The sequence below is a fragment of the Mustela putorius genome, unplaced genomic scaffold, assembly GCF_011764305.1.
Source record: "Mustela putorius furo isolate JIRA1106 unplaced genomic scaffold, ASM1176430v1.1 tig00000129_pilon_pilon_pilon, whole genome shotgun sequence".
Taxonomy (NCBI): Eukaryota; Metazoa; Chordata; class Mammalia; order Carnivora; family Mustelidae; genus Mustela; species Mustela putorius.
Window position 1 is genome coordinate 26,392,529 of NW_025421290.1, and position 22,560 is coordinate 26,415,088.

The window sequence follows — 22,560 nt, forward strand, 5'->3', positions numbered from 1 at the left end:
TCTCTCTGCTTGACTTATTTCACTCAGCATAATCTCTTCCAGTCCCGTCCATGTTGCTACAAAAGTTGGGTATTCATCCTTTCTGATGGAGGCATAATACTCCATAGTGTATATGGACCACATCTTCCTTATCCATTCGTCCGTTGAAGGGCATCTTGGTTCTTTCCACAGTTTGGCAACCGTGGCCATTGCTGCTATATACATTGGGGTACAGATGGCCTTTCTTTTCACTACATCTGTATCTTTGCGGTAAATACCCAGTAGTTTGACTTGCCCTAAACTTTATCTCCTATTTTCGTTCAGCCTACAGGACAAAAATCAGGCTTCTCAGGAGTTAGCTGGTACTTTTAGAATAAAGTGTACATGGGAGCTCTCTTATCCTCCAGGACTCCCAGAAGTCTCTTTGTTTTTGTTCCAGATTTCATAATTCCTTGACAGCTCAGCAGTACATTTAAAAACATGTTTTTACATTTTTATCCAACATTTTTAGTTTTTAGCAGGAGAGATGTTTATGGTATTTTGTCAGTCCTACTGTTAGAATAGAAGTCTCTCTTCTGTTTCTTAATGTGAAGAACTATACTTATGCAGATATTACCAAGATGTAATACATCCAGCCTTTCTCTGTGAGGTCTATATAATATAAATGTGTAAGTTTTGATATGAAATATAAGTGTGTAAGTTTTGATGTTTAAGTTTATAATACCCATGAGGATAATTTGTTTGCATTTATAATTTGGTTTCTTTTTGATTTGTTTGCCTTTTTATTCCCTCATGGACTTCTTGGATATAATTCAGCGCTTGGTTTCAGTTGGACTTGATTCAAAGAATGCAGTTTGTGTTTGGGATTGGAAGAGGGGGAAAATGTTATCTATGGCTCCTGGTCACACAGATAGAGTAAGTATTCTCCATTGGAGTTTCTACTGGCTATTGGATGGGAAAAAGAGGAGAGCCAGGGGATATGTTTCCATGCTTTGTTATTACCAGATAGTTCATAGGTAATTAAAAATTTAAAGTACAATTATTAGACAATTGTGTATACTTAGATCGAAGTAGTTCACACTTTGGATTTAGTAAATAGATTATTTTAAAAGATGGTACTGTCAGAATTTTTAGAGTATTTTGGTGGTTAATATTTTAAAGTTGCACAAAATGGTTTTCGTGTAATCTGTCATGGTGAGTTGTTAAACATTAATTTATAAGATATATTCTTTATTATCACTGAAGAGAATAATTTTGTACATTTTTAAAGGTAATAAGCATCTTAGATGATTATGTAAGTAGGTGTCAAAGAAACATGATAAAGACTAATGATTTTTTTCTGCTATGAAATTATTTTTCAATCATTAGTTTTTACTATTAAAGTGCATGATTCTAATGTATATTTTATTTCAGCTGGGTTTTTTATTGTTTGCTCTTATAACAAAAATGGTTTGTATATATTTTGAGTTTTGGGAGAAGAACAAAGAACAAAGCTTGAGATCTCCATAACTTAAATATAGGTTAGTTTTGTTTGATCCATAAACAATAAAGCTAAAAAATAAAAACAGAATTTATACTGTGAAATAAATATTGTGATTATTTATGTAAGTAGATCTGTATGATAGAAAGCTATAAAAATGTACTCTATTTCACATACTTAAAGTTCTCTGTTTATAGCTATATAAGTGTTAAATGTACATTCAGTATCTTGCCTCTATAAAAATTATGTAGGTACCTGCCTCATGCTTTAGTTCTGTTGAACTATTCTTATTACTTATAGACAAAATTCTTTTAAAAATTAAAAACAGGTTGTTTTGGAAAGTTCACTGAAGTTAAGAAATAGTTTTGTTCATATCATTTACATATTTCTCATAAGATTGTGAAGTATGGGATTCTGATTATTATTTAGTGAGGAATATTGTTTTATGATGGTAGGGTTTTGGGGTTTTTGGTCTTTTGGATTCTTAAATGATTCTGAAAATAAGTATTTTAACCATGAATCTGATTTGTTTGCAGATATTTGATATCTCTTGGGATTTGTACCAGCCAAATAAACTTGTCAGCTGTGGTGTAAAACATATCAAGGTACTAGAAGAGTCTTATTTTATAATAGTCATGTATACTTACTCTCTGCTGCTAAGTACATACCACACTATTTACAACTTAGGTAGTCTTAGGATTTTGACAGTACTTATTTTTAAAATGTCAACATTTTTAACATTCTGTTGTTCAACCTAACAGGTATTTATTGTGTCATTACTGTATGTGAGGCGCTATAAGGGATATAGGTATGAGTAGGGAATGAATAAAACACTATTTATCAAGAAACTTATAGTCTTGTGAAGTAGGCTTTATTGTGTTCATCTAGTCTTCTCATGGTTTACTTACAGAGCAAAATGTGAGCATAGGAAACCAAGAAAAGTAAGAGGTTTCTTTCACAGAGACAAGATGGTGTGGCAGAAACCTCATGGACGGAGTTGGCTTTGCCATACTTAGCATTGTTTGACTTGGGATTAGTCATGTAGCCTCGTTGAGCTTTTTTCACATCTTAAAAGTGTGTCTTATAGAGTGGATTAAATAAGGCAGTATTTATTCAAGTGCTTTTCATAGTTCCTAGCACATGGTCATCTTTCTGAAAGTGTTATCTTTTACTTTCTCTATATTTACTCTCTGATTTGACCTTAGCCTTTGTAGTCACAGTTTATTTTGCTTATGAAAGCTCTGAGTTTTGTTTTACAATTATAGTTCAGATTTTGAAGCCCATATAACAGTTACTGTTAAATCCCTGGTGCAGATTGGAAGTGCTTGTTTTTCTTCCATCATCTAATTTAACAGTTCCTTGCAAAAGTTAATTCCTAGTAAGTAAGGTTCTCTGTTCACATTCTTTCTTTGATATGCTCACTTCCATTCACATTTTCTCCAGAGCATCTTTAGCTGCCACTGCAAGTTTGGTTTTGATATTTTGGTACTGATTTGATAATGAATAGTATTAAATATTTTTTGTACAAATATTCAGTAGCAAAAGGTTCTATGTTAGGTTTCAGGTACATAGTATAAGCACTGTGAAGATAGAAATTTTTGTTTTTTTCATCTATGATGAACAAAGGTTTGAGGTAGTACTTGATAGAAAATACTTAATTATTGGAAAATTAATAAGTAAACAGATCTTACTGTTTTATATTGTAAATAAAACTGAAAGTTCCATTTTCAGGTTTTAAACAAACTATTTTTCTGAATTAAACTATTTTTACTATGAGTTACATTTCTTTTCTTTTGGTAGAGTCAATGAAAAGCAGGGTAGATCTCTTTGTAGGCAATATGTGTGAGGACACTAAGTCCCAAAGATGATCTAGAACTTCCTTGTCCAGTATAGTAGCAATTAGCCACATGTAGCTATTTAAATTAAGTTAATTAAATTTAAGTTAAGTAAAATTTAATCATTTCTTCAGTCATTCCAGTCACATTTCAAATGCTTAAGGTCCACATGTATCCAGTGGTTACTTTACTGGACAGTATATATAGAGAGAGAATATATTCATCACCACAGAAAGTTCTATTAGATGGCATTGATCTCAATTATAGAACAATAGTTCTTTACTCTGAGTGTGAAAATTATTTAGTTGCCTGGGTTTGACTCTTCAGAGATTCTTTGTCCATTTACCTTGGTGGGGACCCAAGCAATACCATGTTTTATAATTTCCCTCAGGTGAGTCTAATGTGCAGCCAAAGTTGAGAATCACTCCTCTAGATGAAAATAATAGACTGAAAGGAAGGCTTTGTTGAATTTGCTGGAATAGAAGAGAACTAGTGATCCTTGTGCACAGGAATCATGGAGTTTTTAGAATTAAAAATCATAAAGTTTCATTGATTAAAAGCGTTCATTAGGTATTTAAATGGATAAGCATCACAATTTTTAGTTTTCTGAGGCTTCTGGTTTTAAGATCTTTAGGTCTTGAAATAAGATCTGAAAGATGAGATACGATCTTTATTATCAACAAATTATGTTACTTTAAGTGGTAATTTACTTATTATAAAGTTGAATTTATTCTCTGGGCCAAATATATTTGTGTAAAACTCTTCTTATATCCTTGCCCTGTTCCATTTTTGTTTCTTTATTTCTTTCTGCAAACTATTAAAATTTATCTGAATCTACATAAAAGAACAAAAACCCTGGTCATAAAGATTTATGTTTGACTTCCTGTTTTCTCCTAAAAATGAACGAATTATTCCAAATATATATCTCTTTTATTTTTAAGCTTTACAAGTAAAGGAATTGCTCAGCTTTGAAATATCAATGAGAGCAACATTTTTTTCCCCATCTTTACTTCACCAAAGATTGAATGTTAGGTTTGGTCCTCCTTCCTATTAGTGTATATCATCTTCATTTTCATTGCTAACACATAGCCAGATCTTTCACTTGTTGGAGTTTCAAGTAGATTTTTTCCAGAGACCAAAGGAGGGAAGCGTAGCCTATTGTAAAAATAATCTAGCTCACCCCCCTTATTCTTACAGATAAGGATTGAAACCAGTGACTTGTCTGTTATAATATAGCTATTGACAACACTAGGATGAGGATGTGAACATTTGAATGCTAATGTTTCATAAGGGGATTTCTTAGGTAATTTTTGGTCTGCTGCTCTAATATAGCTTCACAGTATTAGAAATATTTTCCTTTATTTTATAAGCATTCTTTGGTAATTTGATGATACTGTGTACCTTTTAGTTCTGGAGTTTATGTGGAAACGCTCTGACCCCAAAACGAGGGGTCTTTGGTAAGACTGGTGACCTTCAAACAATTTTGTGCCTGGCCTGTGCAAGGGATGAATTAACATATTCTGGTGCACTTAATGGGGATATATATGTTTGGAAAGGAATCAATCTTATAAGGACAATACAAGGAGCCCATACTGTAAGTATATTTACATATTTTGAACACCTTTAGATAACTACTTAACTTCTTATCCTAGAACAAAAGATTATATAATATAGCAGACTTTCTAATCACTTCAGTTACTTGAAAAATGCTGTTCTAACTGAATTATCTGTTGGTTTTCAAGATTTCAATGAAGAAACATTATGCAATTAGACACATGGATATTCATTAAATTAGTATAATTAGTAACTTGTTTAAACCGTTGCTCCAGTATGGTATCTTTCTCGAAGTGTTGATAAAAAGTTTATTAAATTCAACAAAAGTATTCTAGGTTAACTACATTAGAGTAAAGTTAGTACTCTTTTTTGGTTTTGTTTTAAAGATTTTATTTATTTATTTGACAGAGAGCATGAGCACAAGCAGGGGGAAGGGGAGGGGCAGGCAGAGAGAGAAGCACATTCCCAGCAGAGCAAGGAGCCCCATGTGGGATTCAATCCCAGGACCCTGGGATCATGACCTGAGCCAAAGGCCACTGTTTAACCAACTGAACCACCCAGGTGTCCCTAAAGCTAGTATTCTTATGACTAATTTACCAGTGGGAAATTTGGGGACAATTCTAGAAAACAATACCTTTTTAATTTTAATATCATTTTTTATTGAGTGGCAAAGAAATTTAATTTTTGTAATTCATGAGATTTTCATATTAAAAAGTTAACAAATCTGGAGTGAGGGGAATCTGTTGTTAAAACCTTGTAGTTTTTTTTTTTTTTTTTTTGATTAAGGATTTTTAGTAGTTGGGTCTCTTACATAGAGAAGGGAACTAGAGAGTGCAAAGCTGCCACATGATTAGCAGTGAGATCTCAAGTAGAGAAGTTATTAAATGTACTAATATGACCCACTATTAAATAGATAATATATCACATATTACATATATTGAAGAACCACTTAGAACAGGACTTGCTTTGAGCAAAATGTCTGAAGACCAGAAATACCAGATTTTTTTCCACAAAGATTGCAGCAACTCCTGTTTTCCTCTTAGTGCATAAAAATACCAGTTTCTTCCTTGTACACCTCAGTACAGGATGTGACCACTTTTGTAAATTTGGGGTTGCTTTCTGGCTGCAAAATAGTAACGTCTTGTTTTAGTTGTTTCTTATTTGTGAAATTTCATATATTTATTGGCTACTTGACATTCCTTTTCTATTAATTGGTTGTTATTACCCTTTGCTCTTTTTTGTTGTCTTTGTGGTTTGATTCTCTGTATTCACTTATATATTAGGGATGTTAACCCTTCAACAGCCCTACACATTGTAGATATCTCCCCAATCTGTTTGTCTTTGTTATGATATCTTTTCTCATATGAAAAATTGTTTTCCTTTGTGGTTTTTGGGTAACCTGCTTGCATAAAAGTTCTCTCATAGTTCAAAGTTATGTAAGTGTTCTTTTTTAACATACTTATTTCTTACATTTAAGATTTTATGTCTAAGGGCGCCTGGGTGGCTCAGTGGGTTAAAGCCTCTGCCTTCAGTTCAGGTCATGATCCCAGGATCCTGGGATTGAGCCCCACATCCGCATCTGCTCTCTGCTCAGCAGGGAGCTTGCTTCCTCCTCTCTCTCTGCCTGCCTCTCTCCCGACTTGTGATCTCTGTCAAATAAATAAAAACTTTAGAATTTTATGTCTATAATTCATATTTATATGTGGTGTAGGTTTAACTTTACATTATGCCCATGTCATGGACCATATATTGTTTTCATATATGTGTGTGTGTGTGTGTGTGTGTGTGTGTGTATATATTTGTGTTTTCTGATATTCCGATGTCATATCAAATTCTTTTAAAGTGTGTTTCTACCTACACACAGATTTTCTTAATGAGAATATATTGTTAAATTACTTTTTTTCTCTGTTAGGCAGGAATTTTTAGTATGAATGCTTGTGAAGAAGGCTTTGCTACTGGTGGCAGAGATGGCTGTATTCGTCTTTGGGATTTAACTTTTAAACCGATTACTATGATTGATCTCAGGGAAACAGACCAGGGATATAAAGGTAATAACAAAACAAATGTCTGACTACTAGGCAAATTCTAAATATAGCCAAGATTGTCTGTTTCTTTTAATAAATATAAATTTATGTTTTGTAAATATAAATGAGACTCAAATTTGCCCTCATATATTGTGTGCTTTTAATTGCACTCCCTTTATTGAGAGGTGAATTTGCCTAAAGACAGTCTATGTTTACTGTTATGACAAGGATTCTTTTGTATATCTAATGCTTATTATGATGGAACTTAGAGATGTGACAAGTGCTTGCTTAGGTAACCTTGGATTTTGAAAATATTTTACTATTAGAATGTCAAATGTAAGTATTTAGCAACTGTTGAAAATAAAGTGTGTTGAGGTATGGAGAAGATTTTGTTCAGGATGATTTAAATTCATATAGATGTGTTTTGTTTTTGGTTTTTTTTCATCCAAATTTGTCAACAATTGGGAGATTTTCTTCTTTGGGGATTTAAAAAATTGATATAATAAAACAGAATCACTATTAAGAAACCTTTTATTCACTTGTATAGGAATAGGATTGGAAGTTGCAGAGGTCTGTGTTTAAGCCTTATTTCAGTCACTTACTAGGTGTGTGACCTTGGGCCACATATTTAATCTCATCTATAAGTGAGAAAAACTATCTCATAGGATTAAATGAGCTAATTTAATATATATAAAATGTTTAAAAGTGCCTGGGACATAATAATCATCCAGTAAATGTTAACTGTTATGTTATTTTCATTAGTTTTGCTGAGCATTATTGTACCTTAAAGTCTGCAAAATAATTTGACACTTTTTCTTATTTGGCCCTCACAAGAACATTGTGAAGTCCACAGCACCTTTATGTTGGCCACATTATACAGATGAGAAAACAGAAGCACTAGCTTTCCTGAGGTTACAAAAGGGATTGTGGAATATGTAGAAAGAGTAGAAGTCTCTCTTTCTAATGATTTTATGAGTAGATGGAAGAAGTGAAATGTAGACACATGAAAAGTCAGATTATTATAAGAAAAAATAATACAATTCTGTAAAGGTATTTCCTGAATAGTTACTGTTTGTATTGTGGAGACTGTGTTATAAGACCTTGGCTGAAGAAGTGGTCAGACTATGACTGAAATTTTCTAAGAAGTAAGAAGAATGTATGTCCTGAAGGATGTGTAGAAATTGGGTATATCATATCATTTGCTATGTGGACGTATCATTCCATATAGCAAACAACCTGCATAATTGAAGAAAATGTGTGGATCAAAGACTTGCAGATTACTTTTATCTTACATCTAAGGTATAAAAGGTACAGAAATTAAATTGATTTAGCAGATTGGCATTATAACAGATTTATCTTAAATACAATTTACTTTTGATTAGGGTTGTCTGTGAGGAGTGTTTGTTGGCGAGGTGACCATATTCTAGTTGGAACACAGGACAGTGAAATTTTTGAAATTGTGGTGCATGAAAGAAATAAACCTTTCCTAATTATGCAAGGACATTGTGAAGGTGAACTTTGGGCACTTGCTGTCCATCCTACAAAACCTTTGGCTGTGACTGGAAGTGATGATCGTTCAGTCAGGTAAGCAAATTAAAATGTAATTTCATAGGCTGGAATTTGTCCTTAGAGAAACATAACAAAAACTGAATAAAAAAACTTCAATTTAAATATTAACAGCTTAAAATATAACAAATGAACATAATTAATAGGTACTTAGTAGAATTAACAGCTGATAAGATTTTTTTCTCTTAAAAAGTTGGAGTTAGCTACATAGCAAAATGTGCCCAGCTATTTCTGCCTCTTTAATAACCATATAATATTCCACTGTATGGAATGTCTCATGGAATATTATATGGAATTTTATATGGCTCAGTCAGTTAAGTGTCCACCTTTAGCACAGGTCATGATCCTGGGATCATGCCCCATGTCGGACTCCCTGCTCAGTGGGGAGTCTGCTTCTCCATCTGCCCTCCCACCACACTTAAACACTTTTTCTCTCTCAAATAAAAATCTTTTAAAAAATTCCGTTGCAGGGGCGCCTCGGTGGCACAGTAGGTTAAAGCCTCTGCCTTTGGCTCAGGTCATGATCTCAGGGTCCTGGGATCAAGCCCTGCATCAGGATTTCTGCTCAGCAGGGAGCCTGCTTACCCCTCTCTCTGCCTGCCTCTCTGCCTACTTGTGATCTCTCTCTCTGTCAAATAAAATAAAATTGTTTAAAAAATTCCATTGCATGGATATACTGTAATTTATTCGACTGAATCATTTTTTTTAAATTATAGTTGACATACAGTATTACATTAGTTTCAGATGTACAACATAGTGATTCAACAATTAATATACTTTACAAGATGTTCTCCACAATGGCTATAGTTATCCTCTGTCACCACACAGAGTTATTACAATTTTGACTATATTCTTCACAAACTGGTGCAGTTACTCTGGAAAACAGTATATAGGGTCCTCAAAAAGTTAAAAGTATGAACTTCCCTGTGACCCAGCATTTGCATTACTAGGTATTTATCCAAAGGATACAAAAATACTGATTTGAAAGGGTATAAGCACCCAGTGTTTATAGCAGCACTATCAAAAACAGCCAAATTATGTCAAGAGCCCACATCTCCATCGACTGATGAATGGATAAAAAAGATATGTGTGTGCGTGTGTGTGTGTATATGTGATATATATATATCACATATACATACATATCTACACATACAAATACACAGGAATATTACTCAGCCATCAAAAAGAATGAAATTTTTCATTTGCAACAATGTGGATAGAACAAAAATATATTAAGCGAAATAAGTCAGAGAAAGACAAATACCATATGATTTTACTCAAGTGGAATTAAAAAAAATAGATGAATGTAAAGGAAAAGAAGGAAGAGTAAAATAAGATAAAAACAGAGAAGGGGGCACCTGGGTGGCTTAGTAGGTTAAAGCCTCTGCCTTCGGCTCAGGTCATGATCCCAGGGTTCTGGGATCGAGCTCCACATCGGGCTCTCTGCTCAGTGGGGAGCCTGCTTTCTTTCCTCTCTCTCTGCCTGCCTCTCTGCCTACTTGTGATCTCTGTCAAATAAATAAATAATTAAAATCTTAAAAAAAAAAAAACACACACACACACACAGAGAAGGAAGCAAAGCATAAGAGACTCTTAACTATAGAGAACAAAACTGAGGGTTGCTGGAGAGGAGGTGGGTCAGTGGATGGGTTAAATTGGTGATGGGCATTAAGGAGGACACTTGTGATGAGCACTGGATGTTATATGTAACTCAACTAAATCACTGAGTTCGCTGAAACCAATACTACACTATATGTTAACTAACTTGAATTTAAATAAAATCTTGGAAGTTTAAAAAAAAATGGGTCAGCCAAGAAATCAAAGAACAAATTTAAAAATTCGTTGAGAGAAATGAAAATGAAAACACAGTGGTCCAAAGCCTTTGGGCTGCAGCAAAAGCAATTTTAAGAGGGACGCTTACAACAATATAGGCCTACTTCAAGAAGCAAGAAAAGACTCAATCTACCCATACTCCTAAAGGAGTTAGAGAAAAACACAACTCAAATCCAGTAAAAATAAGGAAATGACAAAGATTAGAGCAGAAATAAATGATACAGAAATTAAAGAAACAGTAGAATGGATCAGTGAAACCAGGAGTTGGTTCTTTGAAAAAATTAACAGAATTGAGGGGCACCTGGGTGGCTCAGAGGATTAAAGGTCCTGGGATAGAGCCCCACATCGGGCTCTCTGCTCAGCAGGGAGCCTGCTCCCCCCCCCCAGCCTGCCTCACTGCCTACTTGTGATCTCTGTCTGGCAAATAAATAAAGTCTTAAAAAAAATTAATTGATAAACCTCCAGCCAGACTCATCAAAAAAAAAAAAAATACTCAACATCAGAAATGAAAGAGGAGAGGTAAAAACAGACACCACAGGAATTTGAAAGATTATAAGAGAATAGTATGAAAAATAATATGCCAACAAACTGGACAATATAGAAAAAATGGATAAATTCCTGGAAACATGAAACTTACCAAACTGAAACAGAAGAAATAGAAAATTTGAACAGACTGATCACCAGTGAAATTGAATCAGTAATCCAAAAACACCCAACAAACAAAAGTCTAGAGGCTTCACAAGTGAATTCAGCAAACACTTAAAGAGGAGTTAATGCCTATTCTTCTCAAACTTTTCCAAAAAAGTATTACAGTAAAGAAAACTTCCAAATTCATTCAGTGAGGCCAGCATTACCCTTGTACCAAAACCATGTAAAAAGTCCACAAACAGGCTAGTATCTCTAGTGAACACAGGTGTGATAATCCTGAATAAAATATTAGCATTCCAAATCCAATAATACATTAAAAAAATCATTCACCATAGTCAGGTGGGGTTTATTCCTGGGTTGCAAGGGTGATTCCGTATTTGCAAATCAATGTGATAAATCACATCAATAACAGGATAAATAAGAGAAGATCTGCATCTATTTTAATAGATACAGAAAAAGCATTTGACAAAGTAGAACATCCATTCGTGATGGAAACTCTGAGTGGGCTTAGAGGGAACATACTTCAACATAATGAAGACCATATATGAAAAACCCAAGCTAACATCATACTCAATGGGGAAAAACAGAGCTTTTCCCCTAAGGTCAGGAACAAGACAAGGATGTTCACACTCACCACTTTTATTCAACATAGAACTGGAAGTCCTAGACAGGAATCACACAAGAGAAAGGAATAAAAGGGATCCATATTGGTAAGGAAGAAGTAAAACTTCCACTCTTCGCAGATGACATGATATTATATATAGAAAATTGTAAATTTACAATTTACAATTGTACCAAAAACAATAAAAGGAATAATCTTAACCAAAGAGGTGAGCGACTGCTACTCTGAAAACTATAAAACCTGGATAAAAGAAATTGAAGGTGACACAAAGAAATAGAAAGACATTCCATGCTTGTTGATTAGAAGAACAAATATTGTTAAAATGTTTATACTACCCAAACTAATCTACAGATTTAATGTAACCCCTATATAGATAACAACAGCATTTTTCACAGAATTAGCGTAAATAATCCTAAAATTTTTATGGAACCACAAAAGAACCCAAATACCCAAAGCAATCTTGAAAAAGAAAAAACTGGAGCTATCTCAATTCTGGACTTCAAGTTATATTGTAAATCCATAGGAATCAATACAGTATGTTCCTGGCACAAAAATAGACACATCAGTGGAACAGAGTAGAAAGCCCAGAAATAAACCCTCAGTTATATGATCAATTTATCTTCAATCAAGGAGGCAAGAATATACTATGGGGAAAAAGTCTCTTCAACAAATGGTGATGGGAAAACTGGACAGTGACATGTAAATAATGAAACTGCTTTCTTATACCACACACAGAAACAAACTCAAAATAGGTTAAAGTCCTAAATGTAAGACCTGAAATTATAAATATCCTAGAAGAGCGTACAGGCAGTAATTTCTCTAATATTGGTCACAACATCTTTCTAGATATGTCTCCTGAGGCAAGGGAAACAAAAGCAAAAATAAGCTATTGTGACTATATCAAAATAAAGAGCTTCTGCCCAGCAAAGGAAACAATGAAAAAAACTAAAAGACTACCTAATGAGTGGGAGAAGATATCTGCAAATAACATATTCATTAAAGGGCTAGTATCTAATATATATAAAGAAATCCTACAACTCATCAAGGAAAAAAATAATGCAGTTAAAAAATAGGCAAGAGATGTGAACAGACATTTCTCCAAGAAGACATCTAGGTGGCCAACAGACACATGAAAAAGATGCTCAGCATCACTCATCATCAGGGCAACGCAAATGAAAACGACAATGAGATATCATCTCACAGCTGTCAGAATGGCTAAAATAAAAGAAACAAGTGTTGACAAGGATGTGGAGAAATAGGAGCCCTTGTGCCCTGGGAATGCGAACTGCTGCCGCTACTGTGGAAAGCAATGTGGAGGTTCCTGAAAAAAATAAATTACCCTACTATCTAGTAATTGCACTGCTGGGTATTTACCCAAAGAATTAAAAAGACACTAATTTATGGGGATATGGGCACTCCTTTGTTATTATTGTCACATTATTTACAATGGCCAAGTTATGGAAGCTACCTAAGTGTGTACATCAATAGATGAATGGATAAGAAGTGGTATGTACATACAATAGAATATTATTCAGCCATAAAAAATGAGACAGTGCCATTTGCAACAACATGGATGAATCTATAGACTATAACGCTAAACAAAATAAGCCAATCAGAGAAAGACGGATACCATGTGCTTTCACTTGTATGTGGAATTTAAGAAAAAAAAATTTAAAAAAAAAATTAACAAAGTGAGGGGAGAAAAAAAGACAAACCAAAAATAGACTCTTAACTATAGAGAACATATGGTTACCAGAGGGGAGGTGGATGGGGGGAATGGGTGAAATAGGTGAATGGGATTAAGAGTACAGTTATCTTGGATGAGCACTGAGTAATATATGGAATTGTTGAATCACTATATTGTGCACCTGAAGCGAATACAACACTGTGTGTTAACTATACTGAGATGAAAATAAAAATTAAAACATAATTATTCATAGGTATGTACTTATTGCCATTTTGTTAATTGTTATTTGGTTGTTTTTAGTTCTTCTCTGTCCTCTTTTTCTCTTGCTCTCTTCGCATGTGGTTTGATAACTTTCTTTAGTATTATGCTTAGATTCCTTTTTTTGTTATCTTTTGTGTATCTATTACAGGCTTTGGTTTGTGGTTACCATGAGATTTGAATATAGTGTCTTAATATATAGCACCATATATTAAGTTGGGGGCCACTTAAGTTTGAACCTATTCTAAAAGCACTACAAGTGTGCATGGGTGTCTCAGTTGATTAACGTCAGACTCAGTGTCAGCTCAGGTCTTGATCTCAGGGTTGTAAGGTCAAGCCCCAAGTTGGGCTCTAGGTTGGGTGTGGAGCCTACTTAAGAAATAGATAAATAAAAGCACTTCATATTTATTTCCCCTTTTGTATTTTGTGTATGATGTCATATTTTACATCTTTCTATTCTATGTGTCCCTTACCTAATTTTTGTAGATAAAATTGATTTTACTACTTTTATCTTTTAACCCTTTTATTAGCTTTATAAATTATTGGTATCTTACCTTTATTTTGTGTTTGCTTTTTACCAGTGAAAATTTTTTGTTTCATAATATTTGTCTGGTCATGGTCTTTTCTGCTTAAGGAAGTCCCTTAACCTTTCTTGTAAGGCTGGCTTAGTGGTAATGAACTCCTTTAACTTTTGTTTGTCTGTGTAACTCTTTCTCTCTTCAGTTCTGAATAATAATCTTGCCTGGCAGATTATTCTTGGCTTTGGGTTTCTTCCTTTCAACATTTTGAATGTATCATGCCATTCTCTTCTGGCCTGCAAAGTTTCTGCTGAAAAGTCAACTAATTTCCTTATGGGGTTTCTCCTGTATTTAACTAGTTGGTTTTCTCTTACTGCTTTTAAGATTCCCTCTTGTTTTAACTTTTGCCATTTTAATTATTATGTGTCTTGGTATACACTTCTTGGGTTCAACTTGTCTGGGACACTCTCTGCTTCCTTGACCTGGATGTCTGTTTTTTTACTTGGGTTAAAGGAGTTTTCAACTATTATTTCAAGCAAGTCTTCTGCCCTTTACTCTCTTTCTTCTCCTTTTGGGGCCCCTGTAATGCAGATGTTAGTATGCTTGATGTTGCAGGGGTCCTTAACCTGTCTTCATTTTTTTAAAACTCTTTTTTTTCTTTTTTGCTTTTCAGCTTGGGTGGTTTCCATGACCCAGATTACTGATCTTCCAGATTATTGATCCTTTCTTCTTCATCCTCTGATCTGCTCTTGCTTTCCTTTAGGTTTGGGTTTTGTTTGTTTTGTTTCGTTTTGTGTTTTGTTTTTTCAGTTACTGTGTTCTTTAGCTCTGGTTGTTTTTTCTTTATATTTTCTCCTTGTTGACGTTCTCAATAAGTTCATCCAGTCTGGTGCTCATTTTTACAGCCATTAGTTTGAACACTCTGTCAGGAAGATTGTTTTCTTCCATTTTGTTCTTTTTCTGAGGTTTTGTCTCATTCTTTTATTTGGCACATATTCCTATTCCTTTGTCTTACTTTATCTGACTCCCTGTGTTTATATATTAGGTAGTTCATCTATATTTCCTGGTCTACACAGTGGCCTTAAGTACGGTGTCCTGCAGAGCCCAGTAGTGTAATCTACCCTGGTTACTAGAACCAGGTGCCCCTGGCATATCCTGTGTGTGAGCTGTGTGCAACCTCTTGTGATTGGGCCACAACTGATGTGGGAATGCTGGTAGGTGGGGCTGGCCCCCTTTCCTGGTGCAAGATTCATTTTGGAGGGGCACTTGTCCTAGGCTGCCAGGTGTGGCAGGGTGGTTGTCACTTTGGGGAGACATCAGCGCTGACTGAGGCTATTCACCAGGTGTGGTGGAGTGGGAGTCAATTTGGAGAGGCATTTGCCAGGGCAGGTAGGTTGGGTGAGGTAGGTCATTAGGGCAAGCCCACTTCAGGGCAAGTAGTACTTGCAAGATAAATACAGGATGTCAGCTAGGCTTAAGGAGGGCAAGAGAATGGTACCTGCTAGTACTTCCATTACCAGAGAAGACTCCTACAGATTACTGCCCCTCTAACATGCACCCTAAAGTTAATCTCTTTTGGAGAGACTTTTCAAACTACTGCTGCTTCACTGGGTCTCTGATCAGGCGATAAAGTGTGCTGGTCCCTTTAAGAGCTGTCTTAAGAGTCCCAGTAACTCTCTGGCTCTTCCGAGTTAAGTCTTGCTGATTTTCAAAGCTGTTGGAGTCATGCCCTGCTTATTTTCAAAGCCAGACATTATAGGAGCTCATCTTTCCAGTGTAGGTACCTAGGGCCTAGAGTACCTAATGTGGGGTTTGATCCCCTTTTTCCTCAGGGTGGACCTCTGTATGTCCTCCTGCTTGTGGGTCCTTACGCTGGGGCTGTGGTATCTGACCACATCTCTTGTCCTCCAACCCTTCTCATTTTGGCTGCTTCTTTGTGTTGTTGGCTGTAGTTCATCTGTTCTGCTCATCTTAAGGTTGTTTTCAGAGTGACGTGCATTGTATGTAACTCTTGCTTCTAGGTATACATGGCAGGAAGTGACCTCAGAATTCTCCTATTTTACTATCTTCCTAGTCCATTATTGATGAGACTTTAGGTTTTTCCAGTTTTATACTATTAAATACAATGTTTACAATGAATATTCTTTTATCTGTGCTATTATATAAATGTTTAAATGTGCATATCTCTTTGGTAACTTCTGAGTATTCAAATGATATATGCATTTTAAATTTTGTTAGATAATGCTTTATAGAAAGGTAGTAACAATTTATACACCTGTCAGCAATGCATAACAGTGCCTATTTTCCCATACCCTTGGCAGCCCTGATTATTACCCCAAAAGGTAAGTGATTTCCTGGGGCACCTGGGTGGCTCAGTCGTTAAGTGTCTGCCTTTGGCTCAGGTCATGATCAAGCCCTGCATTGGGCTTCCTGCTTGATGGGAAGCCTGCTTCTCCCACTCCACCTGCTTGTGCTCCCTCTCTTGCTGTGTCTCTGTCAAATATATAAATAAAATCTTTAAAAAAATTTAAAAATAGATCCATTTAAAAGTGATATAAAAATATGTAGTGGGCATGAAATACATTAAGTAAATGGTATAGCTCCCAATAGTATATTCCTGCTTTGTCCAGCACAATAGCCACTGGCCACATGAGCATCTGAAACGTGGCTAATCTGAAATGAGGTGTGTGGTAAGTGAAGAATTGGCATGGGAAACAAAAATGTAAACTATCTCCTTGATAATTTTTATTTATTTATTTCTATTGATATAATTTTATATTGATGTATTAATTGATAATATTTTGGACATATTCAAATTAATTTCACTTTTTCCTTGGTACTTACCAAATTTTTACTTTTTACTTTTATTTTTTAGTAACAACTATATATGTTTAAAGTGTACAACATAATGTGGTCTTTACCATAATGTTCTGATGTACATATACAGAGCAAAATGATTACTACAAACTCATTCACATACCAGTCCCTCTCTGTCAAATAAATAAAATCTATTAAAAAGTGATTTCCTGTTATATTGTGAAAATGTGCTTTTCTCTCCTGTTGAGATGTGTTGAGTATGTTTACATATGGTTAGAGGACATTAATATTTCGTTTTCTCTGATCTGTCTGGTGAAGCTCTTTTGCTGTTTTCTGTTAGTTCCTTGTTCTTTCTCTAATTACTTTAAAATATGATCTAATATTTGTCTACATTTTATAGAAATTAGCACATTGTCTATGATAGTGGTTCTCAGTGTGGTTCCTGTACCAACAGCATCAATATTCCTTGTAAGAAATGCAAATTCTCATGCGTTATCCAGGACCAAGTATCAGAAATTCATGAATTTGTGGTTTGATAAGTCTTCTAAGTGAAGGTGATATACACTAAATTTTAAGAACTGCTGGTCAGTTATATGTGTTTGGATATTTTATACACTTTGTCATTTTTTTTTTCCACCATTTTATCTGTAAATGTTTTGTGTAAAAGGTAACTTTAAATGTCACCACAGTACTGTTTTCACACAGCATTCCTTTGGCTTCTTTGAGTTACGCTCCAAAGAATGTGCATATACAGCATTTGTTGATGTGTCCTTTAAATCTTGTATTCTGTAGCTTCCTTCCTCCTTACCCCCTTTTTTTTCTTATAATTTTATTGTTGAAGAAGCTAAGTATTCGTCCTCCAGAGTTCCCCATATTCTGGATTTGGCTAGTTGCACCTCCATGTATTTTAATACATTCTCTTTTCCCTGTATTGTATAAACTGATAAGTAGATCTAGAGATTTGATGAGATGCAGTTATGAATTTTCAGCAAGAATATTTCCTGATGGTAATGTGTATCTCTGTTTGATGATATCTAACATGTAATCTCTTTTTAAAATCATATTAGCAGCTATTGATGGTTATTATCTAGATGAGTGTTTCTTAACCTTTTTTATAATTATTGCTTTTCTAATGAGAATTTTTAGATAATTTTTTCCCAAATCACATCCCCTTCACATGAAATTTCAAGTAAATGATATAGCTCACCACAAAAAAAGTACATATTTGTTTTTGTACTATGGCCCGAGAGAGTTACAAAGCATTATATTTAAAATTTTCATTCCTGAGAACTAATTTTCATTCCTGAGAACTAATTTTTAGCCCCCTTTGGGACAGTATTGCTCCTGTCAAGAGCCCGTGACCTAGATCTTTTATTAAGAGTTTCATATAGTGGTATTTTAACTTCACTCATATTCATTTGTTAGCTGTCATATTCCTATAAAAAGAATTTCTCTTCATCAGCCATTTGCTTATCCTGGGTGAAGTTTGTACAGGAAAACAAGAAAGTGTTTCTTTGCCATTTACTAGTTTAAAACATAGTTGGCTCCCTGGGATGCTTTGTATGATCTATTCACATTTCTTGCCATTTTTTGTAGGGTTATAGATTATTTCCTCCTTTGTTTTTAGCAGGTTTTTTATGTTATGGATATTAACTCTTTCTGATGTAAGTTGCAAATAATTTTCACCAATTTCTTTCTTTTTCTTTCTTTCTTTCATTGCTTTTTGCCACACAAAACTTTTTTGCTGTTATTTTTTTTTATGAACTTAATATTTTCTTTTATGACTTCTGAGCTTTCTATCAAAAATCTTCTGCAAAGTTAAAAAAAAGTTTTTAATATATGCTTCTGTATCCTAATGGATTTATTATTATTTTTTTAATTTACTTCAAGAAATGAGGTGGGATAACATAACATAACATAACATAAATGATATGTTAATCAGTCATCATTATGTCATTGACATAATGATATGTCAGTCAAGCATATCATTAACATGATATGTTAATCAGTCATGACTGATTGTCATTGTTCTGTCAACAGAACAGTGTTCTGTTCTGTCATTGTGCTACTCAGTTTTATGGGGATGAGAGATGCCATAGTTCTGTGTCCACCTGGAAATTTAGTGTGGGGCCACACTTAACCCATGTGCTCTGCTAGGAACTATCTTAGATTTCGTTTTAGGAGAATGCTATTACCAGTTGCTGCATAGCTGTTGAAAAAAAGGCAACTGATCTTTTAAAAAGTAATTCATCAGACTTCTGTTTCTGCTCTTGGTGAGCGAGTAATTTGGAAGGAACTCACATTAAAAACAACTAAAAATGCTGGTTAAAATATAAAATCTTCAAAGAACTGTCAAAATATTAATGATCTACTAGCCAAATTGTGAAAGAAAATGGGAATTTAGGAGCACCAATGGGCCAATGCCACTTTGCCCTGGGGGCATTTTTCTACCTTTGAGTAAAATTGGGCGTTGTTTGTGGCTTTCTTTTAGGGCAAGGGGGCAGATGTCAAGATCCAGGGCCCATCCACGAGAGTAGGTCAGCACACTCTACTAGAACATTGGGCTCTGAAAAAAATAATACCCTGCAAATTTGTGTGGGAATAGAAATCTCATTTCAAGTTTCAGTAGCACAGGAAGAGTAGTGTAAAACTGCTTGATGTTGTTATTTAAACAGCATTAGTCCTGGGGCACCTGGGTCTGCCTTGGGCCTGGGTCATGATCCCAGGATTCTGGGATCAAGTCCTGCCTCAGGCTGCTTCTCCCTCTCCCTCTGCATGCTGCTCCCCCTGCTTGTGCGCTCTTTCTCTGTGTGTCAAATGGATAAATTAAAACAAAACAAAACAAAACAAAAAACCAGCATTAGTTCTTGTCCAGATAACTACCACAGTGTAAGTTTTACATGTAAGTGCTGCTCTTGCCTAATAGTTTTAGATTGAATTCATTAAGACACAATATCAAACATGCATGAAAGCTAAGTTCCAAAGCTACTAATTGTTAAGGGCAGTTATGGTTCAGAAGAATTTCATTCTTGACTTTGAGATCAGCAAGGCATAATAAGATTTTACTACTTTTAAGCCATTAACTGCTGTGTGGTACAGCAAGTCAGGTTTTTGAACTTCTATTCCTGACAAAACTTCAGAACTAACAATGGTTATATCCCCCAAATCAGATGAAGTTCATCATTAACATTATTGGTTCGTAAACATTCAGTTTTGTGTTTTGTTTTGTTTTTCTTCAAAATACTTGTTGAAGTATAATACAATGAATAATCATAGGCTTTTTAAAAACCTTACATTTTTACAGTATTTGTAAAGTTGCCTAGGCCATTTTTTTCTATCCATGTTTTTCAACACTATCTAATTCCACCCTACATTGAATTAGTTTAGTTCTTTCTCACTTATGTCTTTGGAAACATTCTAGGCTATAGTTACTTCACACCAACTAGTCATAGAAGCTAATTCTTCATCACTTCAAACTTGGCATGGACTCCTTGAATAAACAATTGAGTAATACTAGTAATGTCTGTTGACTCTTCACAATCCAAGGAAACCACTCAACATTATTTATCTTGTTTAATTAACTGTTGGTGGTTTTCCCCAAACCCTCAACTTTTTGAGAAACTGTTCTCACTTTAAAGGCTAATAATCTTAAATTTATTTTCTCTGGACACATTTTTTAGCCACTGCAATTTAAAATGATATTGTTAAGCCATTACCAATAAGTAGCTTTCCTTGTTTAGCTAACATGACACTTAGAAACTTAACTTTTGTTGACATCTAATTTTAATTCTTAAATTCTAACTTTTCTGATAATTGCTTTCCTGTAAGAGATATTGCAAGGAGTGCTTAGTCTAGTAATGTTCATCTATATCTGTATTTTGTAGGGCAACTATATTGTCCTTGCATAAGAAATAGAGTGCTTTACTCTGCCGTGACCCTGGGATCATGACCTGAGCCGAAGGCAGAGGCTTTAACCCACTGAGCCACCCAGGTGCCCCTGAATTCTACAAGTTTTGATATGATATTTTTTATTATGACTTCAAAATATTAACTTTCATAAATTTTTTTTCTTTGTTCTTTGGGTTATTTAAAAGTATAATTCTTTACTCTATCATTTATACTCCACTCCACTACGCCTTAAAAATGCAAAATTTGAAGTTTACTTTTCGCTTTTTCTTTTCGTTTTGACACAATATGTGTATGTGGTTAACACACCTAGAACTTGAAATTCTATCAATTGTGCCCCTGCAATTTGTAGTGCGTGAAAGAAGCAGTGCAAAGTGATATGATTGTTGCATACTGTTTGCCATAGCTTTTCAACAACTGTACTTTGCCTATGTGGTATGAAAGCAGCCATAGATAATGTATAAACAAAAAAAATGTGGCTGTGTTTCCATGAAACCTGATTTAAGGACACTGAAATTTTAATTTCCTATAAGTCTCTCATGTCTCAAAATGTTATTTTTTTTCAGCCATTTAAAAATGTAAAAACCGTTCTTAGCTTTCCAAACTGTACAAAAATAAGCAGTGGTTCCAGTTTGGCCACAGGCTATGGTTTGCTGACCCCTGCGGTAGAGCATTAAAGTCTTTGGTAAATATATTTATTGTTGAAATATAGAAAGTTTTCCTTTGGAATCAGGAAAAGTGATATCCACTTTCCCCATTGTATTTGTCACCATTTTATTTAACTATGGAAGTCTTTGTCAGTACAGTAAGACTAAATATATATTTATAATACATTTATATATAAATACTTGGAAAGGAAGAACCATTTCATTTGCTGATATAATTGTATATGTAGAAAATCAAAAGAAATTTTTTAAAAGATAATTTGACAAATTTCCTGCCTATAAACACAATATAAAAAATCATTTTTCCCAGGAAAAATCAACAAATAGAATTTTTTAAAAAAGATACTGCTGTAGCAATGTCCACAATAGCCAAACTATGAAAAGAACCTAGGTGTCCATCAACAGATGAATGGATTAAGATGTGTGTATACACACACAGAGAGAGAGAGAGAGAGAGGGGGGAATACTATGCAGCCATCAAAATGAAATCTTGCCATATGCAACCACATGAATGGAATTAGAGGGTATTATGCTGAGCAAAAGAAGTCAGTCAGAGAAAGACAATTATATGGTCTCTCTGATAGGAGGAATTTGAGAGGCAGGGCAGAGGGTTGTGGGGGGTAGCGAAGGAAAAAATGTAACAAGATGGGATTGGGAGGGAGACAAACCATAAGAGACTCTTTTTTTTTTTTTTAAAGATTTTATTTATTATTTGACAGAGAGAGATTACAAGTAGGCAGAGAGGCAGGCAGAGAGAGAGGAGGAAGCAGACTCCCTGCTGAGCAGAGAGCCCGATGCGGGACTCGATCCCAGGACCCTGAGATCATGACCTGAGCCGAAGGCAGCGGCTTAACCCACTGAGCCACCCAGGCGCCCACCATAAGAGACTCTTAATCTCACAAAACAAACTGAGGGTTACTGGAGGGTGGGGAGTAGGGATAGGGTGGCTGGGTGATGGACATTGGGGAGGGTATGTGCTATGGTGAGTGCTGTGAAATGTGTAAGCCTGATAATTCATAGACCTATACCCCTGGGGCAAATAATACATCATATGTTCATAAAATTTTTTTTTAAAAAGAGACTGCTATAAAAACATTTGAAGATCTAGGTTTTGTTTTTGTTTTTGTTTTTTAGATTTTATTTATCAGAGAGAGAGGGAGAAAAGCGA

At 34.8% G+C, this 22,560-nt stretch overlaps 1 protein-coding gene across 7 annotated transcripts in view; it reads left to right on the forward strand.

Annotated features, from left to right (window-relative positions):
* The window catches only part of EML5 (EMAP like 5), a 177,668-nt gene that overhangs the window by 38,461 nt on the left and 116,647 nt on the right, over nucleotides 1-22,560 (forward strand). For 6 of the 7 annotated variants that reach the window (XM_004739095.3, XM_004739097.3, XM_045071498.1 and 3 more), the window contains 5 exons: nucleotides 796-894; nucleotides 1,996-2,064; nucleotides 4,703-4,888; nucleotides 6,761-6,896; nucleotides 8,255-8,456. In XM_004739095.3, the coding sequence (XP_004739152.1) occupies nucleotides 796-894; nucleotides 1,996-2,064; nucleotides 4,703-4,888; nucleotides 6,761-6,896; nucleotides 8,255-8,456 (692 nt within the window). Of the gene's footprint in view, nucleotides 1-795; nucleotides 895-1,995; nucleotides 2,065-4,702; nucleotides 4,889-6,760; nucleotides 6,897-8,254; nucleotides 8,457-22,560 lie in introns of those variants that run through there. The other variant, XM_013057826.2, reaches the window with a different exon arrangement.